The sequence below is a fragment of the Hippocampus bargibanti genome, linkage group LG04 (genome assembly GCF_051943395.1).
Source record: "Hippocampus bargibanti isolate YZ-2025 linkage group LG04, ASM5194339v1, whole genome shotgun sequence".
In the NCBI taxonomy this organism is placed as follows: Eukaryota; Metazoa; Chordata; class Actinopteri; order Syngnathiformes; family Syngnathidae; genus Hippocampus; species Hippocampus bargibanti.
This window is the reverse complement of record NC_142737.1, coordinates 33499213-33526250: the sequence shown is the minus strand read 5'-3', so window position 1 is coordinate 33526250 and position 27038 is coordinate 33499213. Positions and strand designations below refer to the sequence as shown.

Here is a 27038-nt window from a genome sequence, read left to right as displayed (position 1 = left end):
AGCGGTTTGGATTTAAAATCGTGTTTAAAAATAAGTCAGGCCTCCACGCGTTCACCCAGAAAGAATGAAAACGGTCTCAGAATAGCACCAAGAAGAGACAGAAAAAGGTCAACATAAACGCTCAGTCCAAAATAACAATTTTACATTGTTAAATACCCCCCCCCCCCCAACCAGACCAGGTCGAAGGCACACAAAACCACTTCGGGTATCGAACGACTGTCGTTCTGATCCGATGTTAGATTAAAAAAATCATCCAAATCAATAAAATAAAAAATGTGGCCCTTGTTTGGAAATTTGAATCAGATAATGGATGTTGGGATGCATGTTGCAGTGCACACCGTCGAATTAACAGCGGTCGAAGTACATCAAATCTTCTTTTCCTTTCGGCTTTTCTCTTCAACGGGTCTCCACAGCAAATCAGTGTCCTCCATCTTTAAAGGTTTGATCCGCATGTTTGTTTTGGCCAGTATTCAACGATGGAGTTGGTATTAGTTTAGCCCTATGCTGGAGGGTTCTGATAACTCCTAGTTTGTGTTGTAAAGGGTGGTTAGAGTCAAAAAGTAAGTATTGGTCAGTGTGCGTAGCCTTCCTAAAGACTTCTGTTTTTAGCGCTCTGTCCTCTTTTATAATTACTTTACAATCCAAGAAGGCTAGTTGGTTCTCTTTCGTGTCCTCACGAGTAAATTTAATGTTGATGTCTACAGAGTTGAGGTGATCGGTGTAGGATTGAATTTCTTGTTTTTTAATTATGACAAAAGTATCGTCCACATATCTAAACCAGTGTTTAGGTTTTGTCCCCGGGAAGGATGTGAGGTCCTGTTTCTCCATCTCTTCCATGTACAAATTAGCCACTATGGGTGAAACTGGTGAGCCCATACCACAACCGTGAATTTGTTTATAAAATTAGAGGAGGGACCTATCATAGCTGTGTCCGGCGCCGCCATGTCTGGACATTAGGGATATATAAATAGGGCAGATACGACCAGTCAGACTTTAGTTCGCTGACGAAGCCTCTTGGATAGGAGGCGAAACGTCCGAAACCTTCAAATTTGTACAGATGACGGCTGAAGAAACCTTCTCATCGAAGAACTGCTACAATGCGTCTTTTTTTTTTCGGTGAGGGGCGTTCCTTTAGTGACGTCATGTACGGACTCGTCACCAACTCAAACACAAGACTTCCTGAATATTCAGCACGAGTCTTAAAACGTAAAATATTGCTATATGCGGTGGAATCTTCATAAATGCGCTCAGTAGAAGTCATTTGAAGTAATTTTACAAATTATGGATGCAACTTGTCCAAATACGTCGGTTGTCCTTTAAGGGGCCTCATCTGAATATGCTCAACAATGGATTCAGATGAATTTCTAAATCTAATGGCTTGGATAGAAATCATTCAACAACGACGTTGACAGGCCTCAGCCCCGGAAAAAAAATAAAGCCACATTCTCTGACTTCCCGTATGTGTTCCCCTCCAGTGGATACGCCGCGCAATAGCACCCTGTCGAATAAACAGGGCCAATGGCATGTGATCTGATTACTTTTCCAAATGGCACATCAACCAAAAAATAATGAAAAACAATTAATTGAGACGCACCCTGTCAAATCAATGGGGCCACGGCACGTCATCGCGCTCCGGTGGACACGCTATGGAATTGCACCATGTCGTAAAAAACAGGGCCGATGCAGGGTCATCTGAACGTGCCTCCCGTTGAAAGTATAGGACAGGGGTCGGGAACCTTTTTGACTAGGAGAGCCATAAAAGTAAAATACAGTAAAGTCTCGTTCTATCGATATCGGATATATCGATAGTCCCGGTTATATCGATACTATTTCTATGTACGCACGTTGAAAATTACATGCAAACAGGGTCGGATATATCGATAGTCCCGGTTATATCGATATTTTTTCGGACTCCCTTGAATATCGATATAACGAGACTTTACTGTACTTAGAAATGTTTTTCAGTGAGAGCCACACGCACGCGCGCACGCACGCGCGCGCGCACACACACACACACCGCCACTTTTCAACAAAATATCAGAATGTATTATTTAAAATAACTTTGTGATAGTACTCACCGTTAACATGAATGGTTTTCTGTTCCTCGTGATTGGTAAAAATCCAGGCGAACGATCGGAATGAAATTGGATTGGATTGGATTTGCCTTTATTAGTCTCGCAGTGGAGAAATTTACATTTCACAGCAGCAAAGTTATGAAAGAAATGAAAGTATAAGGAAGGAATGAAATTCAACTTGCCGGTCAGGAGGCAAAGTTACTGCTAGCTAGCCTGCACACGGCTCATAAGCTTCCACACTTGCTATCTGCAATCGACTTCTCGCAGAAGTATGTTGATGCTAACGTTAACATGGGGCTTGTTAAAATGTTACAGACATTCGACTGTTTCATCGATGGTGTTGTTTCATTGCAAATTAGAATCAGAACATTTTCTCTCCTGTAATGCTCCGGTGCATTAATGCTGAAGTGCACTAGTTGGGCTCATTTAAAGGGGCGTTTACCTGTTTCAACATGACGGCCACTATCAACCAATCAAAATGGCGCTTTCGGGCAACCTAGCTCAGTGACATCCAATCAAAATTGCGCTTTCCGCCAACTGCAGCCCCAACGGGAAATGAACGGCGTAAAAACAAAAATATGTATTTAGTTTTATCGGCGAGCCATATGCAATCATCAAAAGAGCCATATATGGCTTGCGAGCCATAGGTTCCCGACCCCTGGTATGGAGATGCCAGCGTGTCGTCATTTATGATCACGTGATCGGCCGCTAACTACCGGTAGGCAGAAAGCCTACCAACACAAGAAAGTGCTATCATTGTTTTGTAAGCTTGTGCATTTAATTTTCGGTTTAGATAGTGATGGGTAGATTAGGCATCCTGAATTGTTTCGACACAGTGACGCAATGTATCGACACTGTGTTGCTGAATACTTTTGCTGAATACTGACACCTGTGGACTTGCAGGGAACATTTCACAGGGTCTTCTGACGCTGATCTGTCAAACCAATTTTATCCAATTTCATTGATTAGGCATTTGCGTTCACATTATTTTTAGATCTATGTAATTTCATAAAAATCTTTGATATTCGAGACACAGTTGATAAATTAAGTGAACATCGATCTGAATGCCTCAGTAAAAATGTTGCGAATGACAATGGACTCATTGTAATTAAAGATATTTATTCCAAAAAATTAGTTTCTCCAGCGTTATGTTATTCAGTCTATTTCTTAGCATTGTGGAGGTGCTCTTGTTGGCGTAAGAAAGTTCGCTGCTGCAAATGCGACATTTCACCTGAAAAACACAGTATGAATAATAAACTAAGACTTACTTTCAAAATAATCATGAAATAACAGAACATTGAGAAAATATGAGAGTAAGACAGTGAAACAAGGAAATCAACATCAAACAATACCTTCAATGAAAAGGTTTCTTCAGCCATCATCTGTACTTCTTTGAAGGTGTCGGACGTTTCGCGTCTTATCTAAGAAACTTCGTCAGCAAACTGGTAGTTTAGGCCCTGGATAGCTGGATAGCTCAGTTGATAAGGCATCGGTTTGGCATATGGGAGACGAGGCTTCGAATCCCACTTGGGGCCGAGAAAATGAGCACAACAAAGACATCATCCAGTGTGGGTCCTTGGGCAAGACCCTTCACGCTAATGCCTACCTCATACAATGATGACAGACAATAAATGGAATGACATGCCGGCTCAGACGTCGCCCGGCCAAACAAGGTCTGCGTCAGGTGCTGGGGAACCAGAGCACCTTGATGAAAAATGGGCTACTGGAACAAAGCGGAGATGGACGAGATCCGATAACATGGCTCTGTTGGAATGCTACTAGTCAAGCAACCCTAGTCAGAGGGGTTACATGCGGCGAATGGGGGCTGAATGGTTACTTTGAAACCCACAGTCACGGTTGACCACGAAACAACTAGTAGCTCAGTGTTCCAATATCCACAAACGGCAATTGCTATCAGAACTTGAGATTGATGAGGTACAACACAAATTCCGAGGTGAAGGGCCCCAGGCTGCCACATCAGAGGAAGAGGTTCAACCAGAGATTGGGAAGCAAGCCCCAATGAATGATGAGATTGGGAAGCAAGCCCCAATGAATGAAATGCTGAGTGAAGCAGCAACTGACCTGAGAGATAAGGTCATGGCAAGAACGAAAACTGGGCAACTAAGAAACCGATTTCAACGGCTATGTGAAGTACCACCTGAAAGTCTCATGGAAACTGTGAATGCAGCACTGAGAACGATCCCGACCGGAATGATCACGGAAACCAATGAGCTGATATACGCCTCAGCATCAGTGATCCTAGAGATGCTTGGCTACAAGAGCAACCATGAGAGCCACGAGATCCATTACCCACCATGGAAAAGACGGTTGGAGGCTAAGATCAAGGCGGCTCGGAAAGATGTGAGTCAATTGACGGAGACCCAGAGAGGTGTGAATAAAAGGCCAATACCCAAAAGGTACATGCAGATAACCATACCTGAAGCACTCAAAACTGCCAAACAAAGGCTCCAGGCCTTGTCCAGTCGCCTAAAGAGGTACATGAAAGAGAATGAGGCCAGAAGAATAAACAGGCTGTTCGCAACACAACCTGCGAAAGTGTACGCTCAGTGGCAGGGTTCTAACAGCAGAGCAGACCCTCCAAGGCTGGAAACTGAAAGATACTGGAAAGGCATGTGGGAGAAGGAGGTCGCACATAACAGCAGTGCACAATGGCTGGTGACTCTGAAAGAGGAGCACAGCAACCTCCCTGAACAGAACCCAGTTACCATCACAGCGGCAGATATACAAGGAAGAGTCTCAGGTATGAAAAACTGGACGGCACCAGGCCCGGATATGGTCCACACCTACTGGCTAAAGAAACTCACAGCTCTCCACGAGCGCCTAGCAGCACAAATGAACCAGTTGCTGATGGATGGGACTCACCCAGGATGGCTAACCGAAGGGCGAACAATCCTGATCATGAAGGATTCCTCAAAGGGTACTGTTCCTTCCAACTATCGGCCAATAACCTGTCTCTCCACAACATGGAAGCTCATGTCAGGCATCATTGTGGCTAAGATAAGTGGACACGTGGATCAATACATGAGCAAAGCACAGAAAGGCATTAGTAGAGATACTGGAGGCGCCAAACATCAGCTGCTGGTTGACAGAACAGTCGCACAAGACTGCAGGTCCCGACATACCAACCTGTGCACAGCCTGGATTGATTACAAGAAAGCATATGACTCGATGCCACACACATGGATCACTGAATGCTTGGAGTTGTATAAGGTCAACAGGACCCTGAGAGCCTTCGTTGCAAACTCGATGAGGATGTGGAAAACCACACTTGAAGCCAATGGCAAGCCACTAACGCAAGTGTCCATCAAATGTGGCATATACCAAGGTGATGCACTCTCCCCACTGCTGTTCTGCATAGGACTGAACCCCCTCAGCCAGATAATCGCCAAGACAGGCTATGGATACCGCCTCAGAAATGGAGCTACGATCAGTCACCTCCTCTACATGGATGACATCAAGCAGAGCGAAAGGGACATAGACTCCCTGATCCACACAACCAAGATCTACAGCAGTGATATCGGAATGTCATTCGGGCTGGAGAAATGTAGTCGGATGGTGACAAAGAGGGGCAAGGTAGTCCACACTGAAGGGGTCTCACAATAGCAGACATTGAAAACAGCTACAAGTACCTTGGTATACCACACGCCAATGGCAACCTCGAACTAGCAACAAGGAAAGCGGCTACGACCAAATACCTCCAGCGGGTGAGGCAAGTCCTCAGAAGCCAGCTCAATGGCAAGAACAAGACCCGGGCAATAAACAGCTATGCCCTGCCAGTGATCAGATACCCTGCAGGAATAATAAGGTGGCCAAAGGAAGAGATTCAGACCACGGATGTTAAGACCCAAAAACTCCTCACCATGCATGGAGGGTTCCATCCCAAGTCTAGCACCCTGAGACTGTACACAAGCCGTAAGGAAGGAGGCCGGGGACTAGTGAGTGTGAGAGCCACTGTCCAGGATGAAACATCCAAGCTCCATGAATACATCAAAGAGAAGGCTCCGACGGATGATGTACTCAGAGAATGTCTCAGACAATGGCGAACAGAGGATGAGGTGCTGGAAGAGGGACAATCATGGGACGAAAAGCCCCTACACGGGATGTACCACGAACCATAGCAGAAGTGGCTGATCTCAAGAAGTCCTATCAGTGGCTAGAGAGGGCTGGCCTAAGGGACAGCACAGAGGCACTCATCCTGGCTGCTCAAGAGCAGGCCCTGAACACCAGAGCCATAGAGGCAGGGATATACCACACCAGACAAGACCCAAGGTGTAGGTTGTGCAAAGAGGCACCTGAAACAATCCAACACATAACTGCAGGGTGTAAGATGCTGGCAGGGAAAGCCTACATGGAGCGCCATAACCAGATGGCTGGCATAGTCTACCGAAACATCTGTGCGGAATATGGACTGGAAACCCCAAGGTCAAAATGGGAAACACCTCCCAAGGTAGTAGAGAATGACCGAGCAAAGATCCTGTGGGACTTCCAGATACAGACTGACAAGATGGTAATGGCCAACCAACCAGATATCGTGGTCATAGATAAAGGGGAAAGGAAAGCCGTTGTCGTGGATGTAGCGGTCCCGAGTGATGGGAACATCAGAAAGAAGGAACATGAGAAAATCGAGAAATACCAAGGGCTCAGAGAGGAGCTGGAGAGAGCCTGGAAGGTAAAGGTGACAGTCGTGCCTGTGGTGGTCGGAGCACTCGGGGCAGTGACCCCCAAACGAGACGAGTGGTTGCAACAGATCCCGGGAACAACATCGGATATCTCGGTCCAGAAAAGCGCAGTGCTGGGAACAGCACGGATACTGCGCAGAACCCTCAAGCTTCCTGGCCTCTGGTAGAGGACCCAAGCTAAAATGGGGGACAGACACCACTCATGAGGGGTGAAACGAGGATTTTATTTTTATCCCTACTGTCCAGACATAGCGGTGCCGGACTCTGCTATGATAGGTCCCTGCTCTCAGGTTGGGGGGAGCAGAGGACTACTCCCTGCAGCTCCACTGATTGTTCCTATTGTTCTGACTAACGACTGGCCTGATTGCCCCACTTCCACTGGGATCACCTCATCAGTATTACTAATCCTATTTTGCCTAAGCAGGCTGTTGTACGAACGATCCAAATTGAACCTCACACCACCATATTGTTTTAAAGGATTTATCTGTTTTATGAAAATCGCTTCTTTTACTCCCCTTTCATATTATCATGTACTACTCTTTACAATTTCCATTCTTACAATGTATTGAATAAATTAAGTTTGGGCCTCAATCGGCCCCAACCTGAGAGCAGGGACCTATCATAGCAGAGTCCGGCACCGCCATGTCTGGACAGTAGGGATAGGGATATATATATATATATATATATATATACAGTAAAGTCTCGTTATATCGATATCGGATATATCGATAGTCCCGGTTATATCGATATTTTTTCGGACTCCCTTGAATATCGATATAACGAGACTTTACTGTATATATATACAGTAAAGTCTCGTTATAACGATATCGGATATATCGATAGTCCCGGTTATATCAATACTATTTCTATGCACGCACGGAGAAAATTACATGCAAACAGGGTCGGATATATCGATAGTCCCGGTTATATCGATATTTTTTCGGACTCCCTTGAATATCGATATAACGAGACTTTACTGTGTATATATATATATATATATATATATATATATATATATATATATATATATATATATATATATACACACATATATACTGGTGGGAAACCTTAAAGGCCGCCACGTCGTCACGGAGCTGCGGCCACCAGAACCGCTGGGTGACGAGGTGCTCGGTGTGGCTCACCCCGGGGTGCCAAGCCATCTTGGAGGCATGCCCCCACTGCAGCACTGCAGAGCGCAGCGCCGGGGGCCCGAACAGTCTTCCTGTATGGCAGTTATCGGAAGCCGGGGTAGCTATCAACACCTCAAGGACCCTCCGTCCTACCTCCCACTGGAGCGCCCCCACGATCTGGCGGCCGGGCAGGATGGTCTCCAGGAGATCTTCCTTGCCTGTCAGCTCGTGGATCCGCGCGAGGGCGTCGGGTTTGGTGTTCTTGGTCCCTGGGCAGTATGTGAGGGTAAAAGAGAAGCAGGTTAAGAAGAGCGCCCACCGTGCCTGGCGTGAGTTCAGCCTCTTGGCGGCCCGGATGACCGCCAAGTTTTTATGGTCGAGGTTCTGTGCATCTACTTCGGAAAATGATATGCAAATGCACGACCTTATAACGCTCGGGAAAGACGGAAGCGCAAAGCAGCCTTCTGATTGCCAAGTATCCAAATTGCCAAAGAACCGACATTCAGACATTTCCAAACCGAATGAAGATTTCGAAATCGGAATAATTTATTCTGATTTAGAAATCTTTGTTCAAATGTTTGCTTTCTTAAATAAAACAAACCATTGATTTTATAAAATATCTTTCGGGTTTTTTTTCTTTTTCTTGAAGAAGTTGTCAGCCACCCGGGCTGTGTCGTTTTATAAGTTGTACGCCCGACGGAAAAGTTGGGCATCCGGGCATACGCTATTTCAAACACTAGTAATGTCCACGCGAGGGACATTTCTTGACCGCAAGAAGCAAGTCTTCAATGATGCTCTCCTTCGCCGAGTTCGAGTCTTCGCTCAAACAGAAGCGCTCCGGTGTCTGCATTAGCCAAGCTGACCCGAGAGTACACCAACGCGCATTTTTTAAAAAAGATTGCGAGATCTCAAATTCTTTGCGAGGGAATGCAAAGTATTGCGAGATGTCGCAAAGTTTATTTTTTTTTCTTCAATGTCCACTTAGGGGCTCAGTAAAAAAAACAGCATACTATACATAGTAATTTATTTTCAACTAAAAACGGCATACTATACATGGTCGGGTTTTTTCGGGCAAAAAAAGCATTACTATACATCAGGAGTATAAAACTCTAATTGACAGAGGGCCAAAATAAAAAAATAAAAAACATTGTCAAGGGCCAGACCGAAATTTTTACATTGTTTTTATTATCTTTAAGATACAGTAAACTACTGTATTAACCATCCCAATATATCCCCAAATGTTTTAAATCGGGCGTCAAACGCCACCCTTTTGTGGCGTTCCGCCACTGACGTCGCACATGCACAATAAATGGCTGCGCTGACGCCACCCACCTCTTGGCGCGTTCAATGTGTACGCACCTTTAGCGGGACATGCTCTGTGTAACGGGCCGGGGGGCCAGAAGTAATACATATTAGAAATTATCTCACTGGCCAAATATAATTGTAGTGCGGGCCCGAGATAATTGTAGTGCGGGCCAAGATTGGTCCGCGGGCCTGAGTTTGACACGGTTGCTTTACATGGTTATTTCTTTCGGGAAAAAAACGCCTTACTATACAGTATATACAGGTAACATCCGAGTTACGACCGCGTTCCGTTCCGACAAAACGGTCATAAATCAAAAAGCATTCAAAATGGCTGACGTGGCCAAGCACGTGATCATAAAAAATGACGACACGCTGGCATCTCCTATACGACAGAATAGTATACGACCTTAATCTGTTGTTTCTAAGAAACGTTTTTTATTGAATACAATAATAGATACCAAAATGTTGACATTTTATATTTGGTTTTATCGATTTTTATTACTGTGTCGGCGCACAGGCTTTCTGCTGACCCAAATACGCACAGCTTCCCACGCATGCGATCTGTCGAAAAATCACTTTCCTTGCTAACGGAGAAGTCAGCCAACAATCGCGCTCGGACTCAGGTGGACGCCGAAGCAAACAAGTTCTACCGGTTGCCTTCTCCTCGGCCGCACCCCGCGCCGACGTGCGGACCGACCCAGGGACCGTCTGAAACGCCGACGTGCCCAACCCACTATCTCGCCGCGCAGCAGAACAAACTGTCTCAAAAAGGCAGCATCGCCGACCGTGAGCCCGATGCGGCAATTGCGTCGCGGCGATCCCACCCGCTCGAGCGCGGGGTGATTGCTGTGCTAGTGAGATGCTGTCATGTTGGAGAATATTGTAGTACGCGTTTGTTAAGTAATAGTTATTTTGTATCCTCATTTTGTCCTATTTCGAGATTGTCACGTTCGGATTGACAGCTGGGGGCGGGGCCACGCCCTTCCGCTTCCAATGCTGTCAATTCCTTCATCAGAACGCTAAAATGGGACGCTGTCAACTTGTATTTGTACTTTGTATTACCCTGGACCATGTATATCTTCGGTGGTCGGTCCGAGCACCCCCCACACATCCCATAATACTTTCAGAATTGTACCTTCTCTGCACCACCGTGTGCGACTAGCTTTTCGCCATTGTCGGGTTTCCCATCCGCCCCCCCACCTGTCGTTTTTCGTATTGTTTATTTTTTATTATTTCCCTGGAACTCTTTTCTGGACCAGAACTTTGTGTTGTAGCTTAATAGATCATCCTACATGGACCTCTGTCTCTGTCGTGTTGCTGGCTGTAGCGGTGGCAGCGGTAAAAAAAATAAAATAATAAATAAATAAAAAATTGGCGGTCGTGGTCATAAGTACGGGTGGTCGTAACTCTCGCCGGTCGTAAATCGGATGCTACTGTCGGTTTTCTTCACCCATTTATACATGGTCTTTTTTGGGCAGAATTTTTTTATCATAGAAAATTGAACACATTTCACAACACGTAGGGTGCTGTACACTCAACGATGGCACAGGGTGTGGGAAAAAAACTTAAACATTAGTGACAAAAATACATTTAATAACCATAACTAAAAGTTACTAAAAAAAAACAATTTCAATGTTCCCAAGGGGAAAAAAAGAATGTGAGTAAATTACAATCAGCCTGATAAAGGCGGCTCGGATGAGTTTCTCACCAGTATCGGTTCTTGAGTGTCTTTTTAGGAGTCCCTTCACAGAAAAATCTTTGGCCACAAACAGAGAAGGAAAAGGGTTTCTCACCAGTGTGGATTCTTGTGTGGCTAAATCCAGTCAATGGCTCTTCTGAGAAAATTGTTTGCCTCAAACTGGGCAGGAAAAATATTTCTCAGCAGTGCGGATTGTGTGGCTAATTAAAATGCCCTTCTTCGAGAATCCTTTGCAACAAACTGGGCAGGCAAAAGCTTTCTCACCGGTGTGGATTCTCATGTGCACTTAAGTGATGCTTCCTTAAAAATATTTGACCACATTCTTAACAGGCAAAAGGTTTCTCACTGGTGTGGGTTCTTGTATGGTTAATTGAAGAGCCCTTCTGAGCAAATCTTTTGACACAAACTGAACACGAAAAAGGTTTCTCACCACTGTGGGTTCTGGTGTGGCGAATTAAATGGGCCTTCTGAGAGAATCCGCGGCCACACACTGAGCAGGAAAAAGGTTTCTCACCACTGTGGATTCTTGTGTGGCAAATTAATTTGGCCTTCTTAGAGAATCCTTTGAGACAAACTGAACAGGAAAAAGGTTTCTCACCACTGTGGGTTCTGGTGTGGCTAATTAAATGGCTCTTCTCAGAGAATCCTTTGCCACAAACTGAACACGAAAAAGGTTTCTCACCACTGTGGGTTCTGGTGTGGCGAATTAAATGGCCCTTCTGAGAATATCTTTGGCCACAAACTGAACAGGAAAAAGGTTTCTCACCACTGTGGATTCTTGCGTGGCAAATTAAATTGGCCTTCTTAGAGAATCCTTTGCTACAAGATGAACAGGAAAAAGGTTTATCACCATTGTGGGTTCTTGTGTGGATAATTAAATGGCCCTTCTCAGAGAATCCTTTGCCACAATCAGAACAGGAAAAAGGTTTCTCGCCAGTGTGGATTCTTGTGTGTTTCCTTAAGCTTCCCTTCTCAGAGAATTCTTTGCCACACACTGAGCAGGAAAAGGGTTTCTCACCAGTGTGGATTCTGGTGTGGAAAATTAAACGGTCCTTCCGAGAGAATCCTTTGCCACAAACTGAACAGGAAAAAGGTTTCTCACCACTGTGTATACTTGTGTGGCAAATTAAATTGGTTTTCTTAGAGAATCCTTTGCGGCAAACTGAACAGGAAAAAGGTTTCTCACCACTGTGGATTCTTGTGTGTTTACTTAAGTTTCCCTTCTCAGAGAATCCTTTGCCACACACTGAACAGGAAAAAGGTTTCTCACCAGTGTGGGTTCTTGTGTGGCGAATTAAATAGGCCTTCTGAGAGAATCCTTTGCCACAAATCGAGCAGGCAAAATTTTTCCCGCCAGTGTGGGTTTTCGCATGCTTTTTCAAATGACTCTGATCAGTAAACATTTTGCCACACAGAGAAGATTTGCAGGATTTGTTGCCAGTGTGACATGTAAAATCACCGTCAGACTCTTCATCTTGACCATCATCATTTGATGATCTGTTGTCATCATTTTTGGTGCAAGGGTGCTCAGGCTCCTTTCTTTTAATGTCGCAGGCTTCCTCTTCTTCCTTCTTCAGCCGCGCGGGACAAGTATCTTCCCTGACGTCTGCATGACACAAAAAGACAGACACACATGCAATTATGATGAAAGTTACTCAGAGATAAATGAGTTCAGATTACCACTCGAAATGTCACATGAACAGCATCACATTTTGTGGTGGATTTCAAAAGACTGACGTTGGCGTCAAAAAAGTGCTGCTTTTTCCAGCTTTTTTCGTGCAAACACAATCTCATTCTCTTTATCTCTCTCAGCGTGCACACTTCCTTCCCCCAGCCACACACACTCTCATACACAGCTTTTACCACCCGCGTGCGTTCTTAGCCGAAGGGCTTCACACCCGTATGCATCTAGTGTGCAAGAACGCCTTGAATTAGAGCATTTTGTCGAACATGAAGCATGTAAAGCTTTTTTTGTCCTCGTACGTCTCAAACTGTTCAAACAAGCCTACTGTGAGCATGTCATTTTTTTTTGCGTGTGTGAGTTGTCATGCATCTTTTGGGCGAATTTCTTGGTGCACATGGTACAACCAATGGGATTCTGAAAGGCGGTTGGAAATTAAACATATTCTTATTCTCTACTGTGTGCTTCATCAGAATCAAAATCATCCTTATTGCCAAGTATGAAGAACACACAAGGAATTTGTTTCCGGTAGAACACGCTGCACTAGTATCGCCATCAAAAAAACTGCTAAGTGGCACTATCCAGTTCAATTTGGGCTACTGTTCAAGAAGTTAATGACTTGGGGGAAGAAGCTGTTTAATTGTCTGCTGGATTTGGTGCGCATGGATCGGTAGCGCCTGCCTGAGGGGAGTAGCTGGAGAAGGTGGGGGGCAGGGTGCGGAGGGTCCAGTATGATTTTCCGCACCCTAGTTTGGATTCTTGCAATGTGCAAGTCCTCGTGAGTGGGTAGGGCGGTACCAATGATTTTTTTCCGCCGTCCGAACTGTCCGTTGAAGTCAGATTTTGTCCATTTTTGTGGTGGCCCCGAACCAAACTGTGATGGAAGAACACAGGATGGATTCTGACAGCCGTGTAGAAATGTTGCAGCACCTCCTGTGGCAGGCCATGCTTCTTTAGCAGCCTGGTTGATCTTGCAGGAGAATCTCTGCCTCTCATGTGTGCATCTATGTCTGTGCTACTCCTCACCACACTTACATATACACACACACTCACCAACAAGGACATAGAGAGATAGCGAGAGAGACTGACTCACAGCAGCAAATGCTCCGATTGGTCTCTCGTCAGGCATCGCTAGTCGAACAAGCAAATACAGTGGTACCTCGGTTCTCGACCACAATTCGTTCCATGACCCTGTTCGAAAAGCGATTTTTTTCGAACACCGAAACCACCTCTTTGCTCGAGTTTTTCGCGTCTTTGAACGTTCGTTTGGCAATTTGCATACTCGGCACCGGCGCCCAATCAGAAGCCTGCTTCGGACTACACCCTGACTCAAAAGTGTAGTTCAGAGTTTTGAAACCCGCTGAGAAAGTGGAGCCCTCGTAGTGTTAAGCAGGCAACACAACGCAAACGTTGCACGCCTGCACGCGACAACAGTTGGTCACGGAGAGAGCGGTACACCCGTGCGCCGCTCAGTTCCCCACCCTCGCGCCGCTCTCACGCGTCGTATTGGCGTTCGAACACCTGATGTTCGAACACCGAAGCAAAAATATCTCGAATATTTTGTTCGAACACCGATTTGTTCGAACTGTGAGGCGTTCGAGAACCGAGGTACCACTGTACAAGTTGTTCATATCATGACAAGAGACACTTTGTGTCAGAATCGGTTTGGTCAGAAACAAATGTCCTGATGTCGCACAAGTTGTAAATTAAATGTATTATTATTCGTATTCTCTTGTTGAGTGTGTTTGATGGTGAAGGAAGAGATTGTTATTGGTGTCCTGAGCTGACCCATATGGTTATATAATTGGTTCACATTGATATAATTTGTTTTGAACACCTGGTACCCAGGTCGTTATACTCTCGCACGCTGTTTTGTAGCTTGTCTTGTATTTTTGACACAAAATATCTTGTTTTGTTTGGACAACTGGTACAGTACATTGATAGTTTGTATTACTGCCTGAATTGCCTTCTCTGAAGCACCTGGTCCCAAGGACGCTGATATGACTTATGAATTGCCTTTTCATACAAAATGTGTTTTTCTGGAGCACCTGGTCCCAAAGCTGAGGGAGGGAGGAGAAATGACTCTCCTGCGCGGACAAGCTGCCCACTTGTTCTCGCATGAGTGGGTCTATAAGACGGGGAGTCTCATCAATAGATCGTTAGAGTCTGCTGTGAACTGTGCACAAGTGTCCAGCTTTTCGGTTCCAGATTAGTCTGCCGGGGCGTCCGCCGGCTCTCCGCCCTCTGTCAACGATAAGGTATACTAGTCTGGATCTGAATTGTGATATTGGAGTATTATGTGGGGATACAGGAATAACAGCTTGTGTCTAGCGTAATTACTCATGATGGGAAATGCTGTGTATTCTATCAATAAACGTCACCGATATACATACAGTCGTTGTTTGTGGTCATTTCTCTGCTGCGATCTCGCTGAACCTGTAATAAGGCATTTTCACAAAACAGATGGTATGAGGGGCAAAGTCATGTTTAGGTTGTTAGCACAGTGATGTTGCCTGCGGAGAGAAGGGTATTTTCGTAGGTTATGATAAGTATAATTCAGCCTATAATGTGTACTATCCTGAGACAAGAAAAAGTCCTGAAACACAGACCGGTGAAGTTTATCACAAAAAACAGCAAAGGTTGTGACACGTGGGACGGTTGAGACGACATTCAGTTACAGAAAAACACCTCGAAAGGTAATCAAGCAGAGTCTGGGACAGCCTGAGGAAAGCAAAGAGCCGAGCGCTGAAGAAACAGTCGAGACAGATCTGACTCAGACAGACAATGTTCAGACAGAACAGGAAAGGAGGTGTCCTATAAGATAAAGAAAGGCTCCAGAATATTTGAAGGAGTACCAATGTAAAATTGAGTGTGATGATGACAAAAATGAAAATATTGATTACGGGTAACATCCGATTTATGATCGGCGCGAGTTCCGACCACCCGTACTTACGACCGCCAGATTTTTTTTTCTATGGTTGCCACTGCTCCAGCCAGCAACGCGGCAGAGACAGAGGTCCGTGCAGGGTGATTTATTCAGCTACAACACAAAGCGCTGGTCCCAAAAAGAAGACCAGGAGAATAATCAAAAATAAAGAATACCAAAAACGATAATAATAATAATCATAAATAAGAATAATACATTTCATTTATACGCGCATTTGAAAACTGGGAGGTGGGCTCGGACGAAGATATTAAAAGTCTAAGGTAATACAAAGTACAAATACAAGTTCACAGCGTCCCGTTTTCGTACCCGCTGTCCTGAAGGAAGTGGACGTTGCAGGGAGGCGTAGCCCCGCGCCCAGCGGTCAATCCAAACGTGACAATAGGGAGGAAGGAGGGAGGGGTGTCCGCTGAGGCAGAGCGGGTGGGATCGACACGACGCAAATACCGCGTCCGGCTCACGGTCGCCGCCGCCGCCTCTTTGAGACAGGTGACCTCTTCTGGCTTCTCCGTTAGCAGGGAGAGCGATTTTTGGAAAGCTTGCATGTGTGGGAAGCTGTGCGTATTTGAGTCAGCAGAAAGCGTGTGCACCAACACAGTAATAAAGATCGATAATACGAAATATAAAATGATTAAAATGACACTAAAAGTGTAGATTTATAAATGAACTGTCAAAATTTTGGTATATAATAGTATTCAATAGAAAATGTTGCTTAAAAACAACAGATTGACATCTATACTATCCTGTCCTATAGGAGATGACAGCGTGTCGTCATTTGTTATGATCACGTGATCCTCCAACCAAAGGGCAAACAAGTAGTGGGAGGTCACTGGGTGGACACAGTGAAAGAGAACCCAGATGGATCTGAGACTTGTAAAGCCAGATATGTAGAAAAATGATATGGTCAAGTGGAAGGAATTGACTATAAGGAGACATTTTCACCTACAGCAAACATGTTAGCTGATGTTCTTACCAAAGCAGTGAGAAAAGCTAACCTTGAAAGGTTCAGGGGATATTTGTTTGGAGAGTAATGTGGAATGGAAAATGTGAATACTTTGAAGTTTAGAGAATATTTCCAATGTGTAAAATGTTTTATTTTTGCAACGAGGCATTTCTAATTTTGACATTTGTTTTGTTTATTACTAAAGAGAGTTGTAAAATGTCTTTGAGTGTGTTTGATGGTATGTGTGGCAAAGTCATGGATTGGATTGGATTTGCCTTTATTAGTCTCGAAGTGGAGAAATTCACATTTCATGTTGAGGTTGTTCGCACAGTAATGTTGCCTGCGGACGAGTGAACCTGCGAGAATGTTGCAATGCTTTTTATGAGCATGCGCAGAATTAACGGCCCGTTAGTCAGTTCCCAGACCAAAGACAGACACCTCTCTGCGTCATTATTCTCCCGTGAATATTAGCCATCATTAAAGTGAACAACTACTTTGGTGACTGTAATAACGCTAAGACTGCTGCAGGAATGTCCAGCGCTACATCTCTCCTGTGTGCATTCACTTGTGCTTCAGGTTGATCTTGTCTGAGAATCTCTGCCTCATGTGTGCATCACTGTCTCTGCTACTCCTCACCACACACACACACAAAACAGAGAGAGAGCGACAGAGGAAAGAAAGCGACTGACTCACAGCAGCGAATGCTCCGTTTGGTCTTTAGTCAGGCATCGCTAGTCAAACAAACACATACGAGTTGTACATATGAGTGACGGGAATTCCGGCTCTTTTCAGAGAGCCGGTTCTTTTGGATCGGCTCACGAAAAAGATCTGGCTCTTTTGGCTCCTCAGTTTGTTGCTTAAATTCATTAACTACCAAAAAAATCATGTAAAATTATGTGAAAACCGAATTACTCATGTAAAAAATACACTATATCAAATATTTTTATTTATATGGCTGGATTTATATGTGCACAGAGAGCACTTTCACTTTCCCTGTGGTTATTCTGGTCTGACCATCAGCTGACACTAATTTGCTTTTCATATTAATAATGCTATCATACCAATGCGTAAAAAAATAACATAATTGAATAATTATAACAGCAAAATGTAATAACATTTGTCCACCTGTCTACCCATACACCCCCGCCTCTCCTCACTGCTGCGTGTGTCTGTAATTCTCCTCTCCCTGACAATCACCTGCGGGTTTAACCCAAGACGGGGAATAGAGGACAAAAAAAGTCTGCTCCCATTTCCGCCTCCTTGTTAGGAACCAGCTCTTACTTCACTTCAGAGATCCGGCTCCAAGCGCCGGTTCGACGGAATGACACATCACGAGTTCAGATCATGACAAGAGCCACTTCGTGTCAGAATCGGTTTGGTCAGAAACAAAAGTCCTGATGTCGCACAAGTTTCGAGACTTCATTCTATAAATATGTGATGAGAGCTTTGTGCCTCTGCACTCGTGATTTCCTACAGCCATAGTATGTTACTTATTTAAGCGCGTGTGTGCATAAACAAAACAATGCACGAAGCCCGTTCCAAAAGACTTGAGAACAAGCGAAACGAGCAGTAAGAGCCAACCTAATCTGTGAAGAACAATTCTTGGCTGCATCCTCCAAATGGTGTCCAGCAGTTGACGTTGTCCCTTGTGCTCCTCTTTTTCTTCATATAGGTCCTTCTCGTCTTCTGGTGTCCTTCTTGCGTCCATTGTTCACACGACACTTCCAAAATGTTTCGCTTACGATCTCTGCGGAGCGATGCGTTGAGCACGAGGTCCTCTTTGTTAGCGGCTAGCAAACTCGGCGAAGCTAAACGAGGCCCAGAAAGTCCAACGGAGACCGAGACGACTTTAATCGGACACAAGCTTCAACGAAAGACGTTCTCACCGAGCAATATAGTGGTGGGCGCTCCGAGTGGGCTTTTTGAGCACTTCGCCGACAAATTCGTGAGAATTTGGTCATCGGGTGTCGACCGCGTTCCAGTCCGAGCTTGCAACAAGTCAGCAATTGTGACTACTATGCATCCCGGAAATCTGTCCGCAGTAAACGCCGTTCACCGCCTTCGAAATAAAAGCATGGTAAACCGTCAGCGGTTTGGATACAATGAAATTATTCAGACAACTACGCGTTCCCCCAGACAGAATGAAAACGGTCTCAGAATAGCACCAAGGAGGAGAGACAGAAAAAAAGTCAACATAAACGCTCAATTAAAAATGTTACATCATTAAAAAAAATTGCAACCAGATGTTAGGCTTAAACCCAAAACATTTTCACCAATTGTGAAAGAAAAACACAAAGACGTGAGATGGACGAGAGACTGTTCCGTAACATTCATCCGACCCACTCTGAAAACAATCTCTGGTCTCCTTGCTTTTATTGAAAGTTGGGGAGTGCCTGTTTACAAGGTCTCAACCGTCTAAAGCAGGGGTCGGGAACCTTTTTGACTAAGAGAGCCATAAAAGTAAAATATTTAGAAATGTTTTTCAGCGAGAGCTACACGCACGCGCGCGCACGCGCGCGGCCACTTTTCAACAAAATATCAGAATGTATTATTTAAAATAACTTTGTGATAGTACTCACCGTTAACATGGATGGTTTTCCGTTCCTCGTGTTTGGTAAAAATCCAGGCAAACGATCGGAATGAAATTCTATTTGCCGGTTCAGAGGCGAAGTTACTGCTAGCTAGCCTGCACACGGCTCATAAGCTTCCACACTTGCTATCCGCAATCTACTTCGCGCAGAAGTATGTCGATGCTAACGTTAACATGGGGCTTGTTAAAATGTCACTGACATTCGACTGTTTCATCGATGGTATTGTTTCATTGCAAATTAGAATCAGAACATTTTCTCTCCTCTAATGCTCCAGTGCATTCAGGCTGAAGTGCACAAGTTGGGCTCATTTAAAGGGGCGTTTACCTGTTTCAACATGACGGCCACTATCATCCAATCAACATGGCGCTTTCGGCCATTCCAGGTCAGTGTCATCCAATCAAAATTGCGCTTTTCGCCAACTGCAGCCCCAACGGGAAATGAACGACGAAAAAAACGACAAAATGTATGTAATATTTATCGGCGAGCCATATGTAATCATCAAACGAGCCATATATGGTCTAAAGGGAGGGGGAACACACCAGTTGAGACTGGCGCAAAACACAAGCATATTTTGAGATAAGCAGAAGACTGTTCAAGGAGACATTCTGTTAATTGTGTCTGCACATTCTGTTATTGAAAGTCAGCATGGCTAGAGATAAAAACAAAAAGCTATGTGCGTGTGCAAGTAACTTAGATAATACTAAGCAAACTAATTTACGAATATAATGTGACTACATGATATACAGTTTCACTCCAACATTCCCCCGTTTATCCAATTTACTTATTGTAGATCATCATTTATTGATCACTTCACAAGGATTTTTTAGCATAAAATCATAAACACATAAAAAAGTTACACCTAGAGGAAAAGTTGTCACTCATAATCGCCTGGATCTGGAAAAAAAAAATCAAAAATGTTAAAAGATATTTCATTGTCATAGTCAACATCATCTTTATTAACGTTAACACTGTCTTCGTCGTCATCATGTTGTGGGATCGCTGACCCCAAAGCAGATATGAGTGGAATATTTACGCTAGAATGTGGCATTTCTCTCATAAAAACATAATTACACTGAGCAGAAACATGCTTCATAGCAATAAAATACATTTAGCATGCAATTATGTGACAACTAAACCAACCAATCCCCTGTTTGTTTGCTCAAATCGTCCGTCACATACATTTTTCCTGTTGAATCTTACTCAGAGGAGTTACGTTGTAATTGCAAACGTAGTTACACTCAGGGTCTTGAACGAAAGATGTTATCACCAAATTAAAATTAAAATCAGGAAAACATTGTTCAAAATTATCAGCGACATTTTGGTATTGAGGTGAAACCATGTGTCAGTGAGCTGAGCTGTTTCCTAAATCTGAATCAGCCTTCCTTCGTAACAGCAGGGGGTACACCCCATTCACTTTAAACGTGGGCGCAACAGTAGTAATAAATTTGACAAGCAGAACTCGGATACAGGGAATGCAGCAACCCCCACACAATGTCCGGAGAGCTGAAAAATAAAATGTAAGTGAAGTTAAAACAGACACTAAATTTGTACGTGACAAAGGTCTTCCTCCACAATTCTGACGACAAGGGCGGGTTCACGCTGGAGTGATCCATCCAGTTCAGTGTGCGGAGCCCTCCGGGCGAGGTTGAACGTCACTGTTCACCAAACATCGCACACGCTCCATTGGCCTCAACCAAGAGCACATCGACCGCCAAGCAGTCCCAGAACGCCATCAGAGATGTGACTGTCACTCGTTTTGCTTCCAATAGCCCAATAGGCTCCTTCAGTATAATTTGCATGCTCGTGGACACTATCGTGGCGATAGCGGATCCCGTCAACACGTGTCATTCATTTCCATCATAAAATATGGTAATCGGTATGGTCGCCCAAACATAATTTCATAAGGTATTAACCCGTTGGTACTAATTATGTTAATGTGTAATTTAATCAAGTCTAGGCATTGAGTCCATTGTTTGCCTGTTTCCATTCATTCTTTCTACCAATCCTGCGCTCTGTGGTGATAACCACAATGTCGTTTTAAATCAATATGAAATGCTCTGACTATGTTGTCTATTATTTGGTTAACAAAATGTGAGCCATTATCACTGTATATTTTTTTTCTGGAATACCATATCTTGGTATAATGTCTTTACATAACGCTTTTGCTACGGTAAGTGCTTCTGGATGTTTTGTTGGAAATAAATAATTCAATCCATTTAAAAAAATGAATCAATGATTACCAAACATAATTTTTTACCTTCACTTTGATTCAATTCAATAACATCCATAAAATCCATTTGTATATGTTGAAATGGGTAGCTCGGTTTAGGAAATTGACCACTTTGTGGACATAGATTATCTTGTACATTATATTGGGCACACACTAAGCATGCTCTACAAAAAAAATTGAATAAAACTGAAAACCATATGTTGTATAAATAGTTGATATTAAGCCCACCATTCCACCTGTCGAGACATGAGATTTCCCATGACTCAACAATGCAGCCCATTTATACAAATTTTTCGGTAGGATAGGTTTATTTTCTGGACAAAAATATATACCATCATCTAAGCGTGCTCCCTTCCGGAGCCACATATCTGTTTCAGGTTTGGGAAATTGTTGCACATCACGTAAAATGGTCCTATCTAGAGTAGGAAAAAAAATCATCAGAAATAAGGAAAACACGAACAACGCCAGCAGCAGCTTGCTTAGCAACTTTGTCAGCAAATGCATTGCCTTTAGATACAGCATCCGTACCGGAGGTATGCGCTGCGCATTTGCAAATGGCTAACTTAGCGGGCAATTTAATGGCTTGCAATAGATCAATCAATCAATAAGTGCGCGTGAGTAACAGGTTTACCAACGGATGTAACCATACCCCTATTATTCCAATATTGAGCAAATGTGTGTGTAATTTCAAACGCATATTGACTATCTGTATAGATGGTAATACTTTGATCCGTCATCAATTTACAAGCTTCAATAAACACAGTAATTCCAGCTGCTTGTGCAAAATAATGTTGGGGTAAAGCATCAGCTTTTACAATTTGATCATACGTAACTACAGCATAACCAGTTCTTGTCTTTCCCAGATCATCCTTTCGTGATGAACCGTCACAAAAGGCCTTTTCTGCCTCAGGAGTCATTTTTTTCCCACTTCTAAATTATCTCGCGTGCCTGATCCAACCTACTTGGGGGCCGATTCTGGCCCGCGCGCCGTATGTTTGACATCACTGGTCTATATCGACCAATGTTTTTTTTTCCCAACAAATCAAACCCTCAATCTTGGAACTGTATAGTGCCACTTAGCAGTTTTTTTGACAATGATACTAGTGCAGCGTGTTCTACCGGAAACAAATTCCTTGTGTGTCCTACATACTTGGCAATAAAGATGATTCTGATTCTGATTCTGATCTTCTGATGTTGACATTTATCACACATTTCAATGGTAGTTTTCACAACATCAATTTTCAAATGCAACAAATTAATTCAAATTTCAAAACATCATTATTTTTACACTTTATTTTTTGTCTCTCTCTTTCCTGATATAACATGTAAATTTTAACTCACGTTACCCTCTGAAATCTAAAAATTGATACTTTGGGACTTTTCCGGACCCAACCCGCATTTCCCTCTGTATGAAAATGCGGTTCGTGTCAAAATAATTTTGGCAATTTTCTTGCCTTCCGGCACTTCTCTTGCTTACGACCATACGGCCATAACATGTTAAATTTGCCCTTTGCCCAATTGTTATATTTTAATAACGTTTTAATTCAGCCAGCATCTCTTCCAGAATACGGTTATTCACCTCTTTTAATCAACGTTATTTTGGCACCTCAGATCGAAGGCAGTTTGATTTTGAATGTCCGAGTAGGACTGACCACATTCCAACACTTTGTCCATCAGAAACAAGTGTGTTGTCAACTTTTATACATTCGGGACGCCCCTAAATACTGCCTGAGAGCTATGGCTTTTTTCCTTCCCCCCTTTTATTGCTTCTATGAATTTGGTCCAGTTCTTCAACGCATAGGGCGGACTCTATAACTGGGTTCGTTGAGTAGGACAGCAATTCAAATTTACATTTGTGGTTTCTCCTTCTTCAACCCCCGATCGGGTGAGGAGAACTTGCATATTGCATCCACAAAAGTCTGCTGTTTGAATCCCACTGTATATTACATGAATTACGTCACGTTATCGCAATTCCAATCACAATCAGACGCACTCACGGCCGAAAACAGCTGGCGCTTCACTCCTAGACAGTCAAGCTCACACAGGCACACACAGACACACAGACACAATGGTGATCAGTCCTTGTGTATTTTCACTTCATCGCTCCTGACATTTTCTTCTTTTGGTGGCTTTCTGTCTAACATTTCTCTTGCTTCTCTGTACGGCCCTACATACTCATCGTTCTCTTTTCTGTGAAACAACGTGGTTGTTTTATCTCGCTCCCTACATTCTTGTTCGTGTTTTCTATCTCTTTCCTGTTGCTGCCTCTCCTGTTCCTCTTTTTCTATTTTAGCTTGCCTTGTTCTTTTTTTCACCTGCCTCTCTCTGTCCTGCTATTTTCATCCATACGTAAGTATGCTGAATACCTTCTTTGTTCATTTGTTTTTCCTTACAGTTTGTTTTCTTTCTGAGTTTTTGCTGTAAGTCGAAAGTTTGCCGTTAAAATCATACTTTTTTATCCAATACGGTAACGGTTGCTGTGGCCACAGACTTGCCTAGATCTCTCTCCCACGCTGGAATCGTCAGGTTTCTTGGAATGGAAGGACCAATTTAATGTTAGGCTTAAACCCAAAACATTTTCACCAATTGTGGAAGAAAAACACAAAGACGTGAGATGGACGAGAGACTGTTCCGTAACATTCATCCGACCCACTCTGAAAACAATCGCTGGTCCCCTTGCTTTTATTGAAAGTTTGGGAGTGCCTGCTTACAAAGGTCTCAACCGTCTAAAGGGAGGGGGAGCACACCGGTTGAGACTGGCGCAAAACACAAGCATATTTTGAGAAAAGCAGAAGAGACTGTTCAAGGCGACGTTCTGTTATTGTGTCTGCACATTGAGAGTCAGCATGGCTATGAGTCAAAACAAAAAAGCTATGTGCGTGTGTAAGTCACTTGGATAATACAAAGCAAACTAATTTACGAATATAATGTGACTACATGATATACAGTTTTACTCCAACACGACCCCTGAGGGGAAAAGCCGAAAGGAAAAGAAGACTTTGACATACCTGCCAACTTTTGAAACCAGAAAAGCCGAGTAATGCACCGGGGTCCAGGCGCCGCAGGCCCTGGTCGGTCCAGGACTTTGTCTTGGTCAGGGGCTTTAGCCAAACAATTTTTTAACATGACAGCTACTTAAAGGCCAACCAACGTCACTTTTTTGTTTCTTAACTGACATCAGAAAAACGTTTTATAGAATGTAAAATACCCAAAACACGCAGTATGATATTTTTTTCAGATGCAAAACACCAGTAAAAATGACTTAAAGTGTCCAAAAACTGCGAAAAATTGACCTGCGAGTTGGGCATTTTCAGAAAGTCCCGCCCCCAGTTCGTGACGTTACTGCAAGACGTCTTGCATAGCTGGAGAATCAAAACAATGGCTTCAGATTGGGAGAAGATGTTTTCTTGTTACTCATCATTATGAATATGATTCAAATAGTTCTGAAATGGAAAACATACATGTTTTCAATCCATTAAAGAATTTATTCCCTGTCATTTTGAGGCAACATTGAGGGGAAATGTCTCATTGAAAAAGAGGCACAAAATGGCGACCTATTGTGGCCACCTCCGTTTCCACAGGCTGATAAATTCCTCATATGGAGCTTTGAAGCCCTCTTCTGGCGGCTTTTGGGTGCAACACGAGGTCCCCAGACCAAACATTACAGCAAAATACATTGACGTGATGGAAGGACCGCTACAATGCGTCTTTTTTTCGGTCAGGGGCGTTCCTTTAGTGACGTCACGTACGGACTCGTCACCAACTCAAAAACAACACTTCCTGAATATTCAGCGCGAGTCTTAAAATGTAAAATATAGCTATATGCGGTGGAATCTTATTAAAATATGCTCAGTAGAAGTCATTGGAAGCCATTTTACAAATTTTGGACACAACTTGTTCGGAGACGTCGGTTGTCCTTTAAAATGAGGCTAAAAACACCATCCAATGTTTATCAATGTCAAAGATATATACTTGTGAAAAAAATACCCATATTTCAACTTGTCAATCATGAAAATATCATGTTTGCTACTATTATAAGAAAACAAAATAGAAATATTTTCAGATCAGCATCAATCTAGTTTGAAAAGTACACAGATTTGTAAGGCTTTGTTAGTCACTTGAAATCTGCGCATCGAACCTCCATCTTGATGGATTTAATTTGAACGACATCCAAGTGAACATTCAAGATGGTACACCTCAGCGAATCATAAACATGTTGAATTTTCAGATGTGCATTCGGTTCACAGGAAACACTTTGTGTACTAAAAAGACATAAGAATGGTTATATATACTCTTCAAAGTTCAAAAAACACACAAAAAAGATACAATCATTTTAAAGTGTACAAAAGTGTCATCACGTACATACGACGCACCAAGGATTGTTCTAATAAATGACTCACAATTTATATGAATATTGTAAATAATAATAATAACAATAATAATAATAATAATAATACATTTCATTTCTAATCACTTTCAAAACTCTCAAGGTCACTTTACAGTCACAGGGTAAGTTTTTCTGTCGGTGACCAGTGGCAGCCACACGCGCCAGTGTTCACTCAACCCGGAAGTAAGTCAAATAGATAGAAAGCTAGCTAGCTAACAGATAGCCAATAGATAGCTAATAGATTGACAGCTAGCTAGGTAGCCGTATAACTAATGGATAGCCAGCTAGATAGCTAGCGAGCCATCCAGATCAGAATCATCTTTACTGCAAAGTATGTAGAACACACAAGGAATTTGTTTCCGATAGAACACGCTGCACTAGTATCGTCAAAAAATTGCTAAGTGGCACTATACAGTTCCATTTTGGCTACTGTTGAAATAGTTCAAAGAGTTCAAAGAGTTAATGGCTTGGGGGAAGAAGCTGTTCAAATGTCTGCTGGATTTGGTGCGCGGATAGCTAATAGATAGCTAATAGATTGACAGATAGCTCGGTAGCCGTATAACTAATTGATAGCAAGCTAGATAGCTAGATTACTTTAGATACGATGCCTTTTTGCATTAATGTTTTGATGGACAGACTATGAACATAATGAAGTACCGTATTTTCCAGTGTATATGGTGCACCCAAAAGCCTTGATTTTCTTCCAAAGATGAGCCTGCGCCTTAGACGCGCTATATAAATCAATATGTATTTGATTGTACTGTGTATATATTTTGAGCCACAATAGTGGTGCGTAAGCCATGCAGCCTCTACTGTCATGCCTTATAATGTGGTGTGCCTTATATTTGGAAAACTTTTATTTACTCATATATTATACAGTATTTGGAAATCTTTTTCATTCATTGAAGTTGCGCCTGATATATATATATATATATATATATATATATATATATATTAGATGTCACGAGAGGCTGTGTCCTGGAGGGCAAATACATCCCCCTAAGATGGCTCCACCCAGAGAGTCTTGGCCCCACCTGGTGGAAGGCAGCAATTAAACCCACACACCTGCAGCTGATCAGGGCTTGATTGGAAAGCAGGGCTCTTAAGGCAGAGAGCCTCTGAGTGTGCAGCTTGGGGGAAAGACAAGCTCGATTGCTGTGCTCTGTGGATAAGTTGATTGCTGCGTGGAACTCATTGCCAGTTGGGACCACACGACTGGACACTGGATTTGAACCTAGCTAAGGTGGCTAGGCTACATGACGAGGACGTCAAGAGGGGTGAGGCCTAGAGACTCTTGTAAAGAACCCCGTCTTCAGTTTTACCTCAGAAGAGACTTTATTTGGATTTAAGGAG

The 27038-nt window shown here is 43.3% G+C and overlaps 1 protein-coding gene across 5 annotated transcripts; it reads right to left on the bottom strand.

The window, feature by feature from the left end:
* Nucleotides 1-2164: 2164 nt before the first annotated feature.
* On the bottom strand, nucleotides 2165-18480 carry LOC148899838 (uncharacterized). 5 transcript variants are annotated; one of them, XR_016114808.1, is made up of 6 exons: nucleotides 18059-18480; nucleotides 12369-12515; nucleotides 8059-8174; nucleotides 3682-3762; nucleotides 3428-3601; nucleotides 2165-3306 (listed from the first exon to the last, which is right to left on the bottom strand). XR_016114808.1 is itself a non-coding variant. In XM_088995279.1 (4 exons), the coding sequence occupies exons 1-4, from the start codon at nucleotides 18183-18185 to the stop codon at nucleotides 6477-6479; spliced, it is 1101 nt and encodes a 366-aa protein (XP_088851405.1). In that variant the 5' UTR covers nucleotides 18186-18480; the 3' UTR covers nucleotides 5307-6476. The 5 variants fall into 5 exon arrangements, 2 of the variants coding, with proteins under 2 accessions (XP_088851405.1, XP_088851407.1); XR_016114807.1 differs by having other exon boundaries at nucleotides 3428-3762; XR_016114806.1 differs by having other exon boundaries at nucleotides 2166-3306; nucleotides 3428-3762; nucleotides 10919-12515.
* Between the last annotated feature and the right edge of the window lie 8558 nt (nucleotides 18481-27038).

What these genes read in the sequence shown, in the direction of transcription:
- LOC148899838 (XM_088995279.1), bottom strand. Translation starts at nt 18,185, where the DNA reads ATGGACGCAAGAAGGACACCAGAAGACGAGAAGGACCTATATGAAGAA. An exon ending in AATTGTTCTTCACAGATTAG is followed by an intron (nt 12,516 to 18,058) that starts GTTGGCTCTTAC and finishes TGTGTCATGCAG; the next exon opens with ACGTCAGGGAAGATACTTGT. An exon ending in GGTTTCCCACCAGTATATAT is followed by an intron (nt 6,953 to 7,823) that starts GTGTGTATATAT and finishes CCCCCATTTTAG; the next exon opens with CTTGGGTCCTCTACCAGAGG.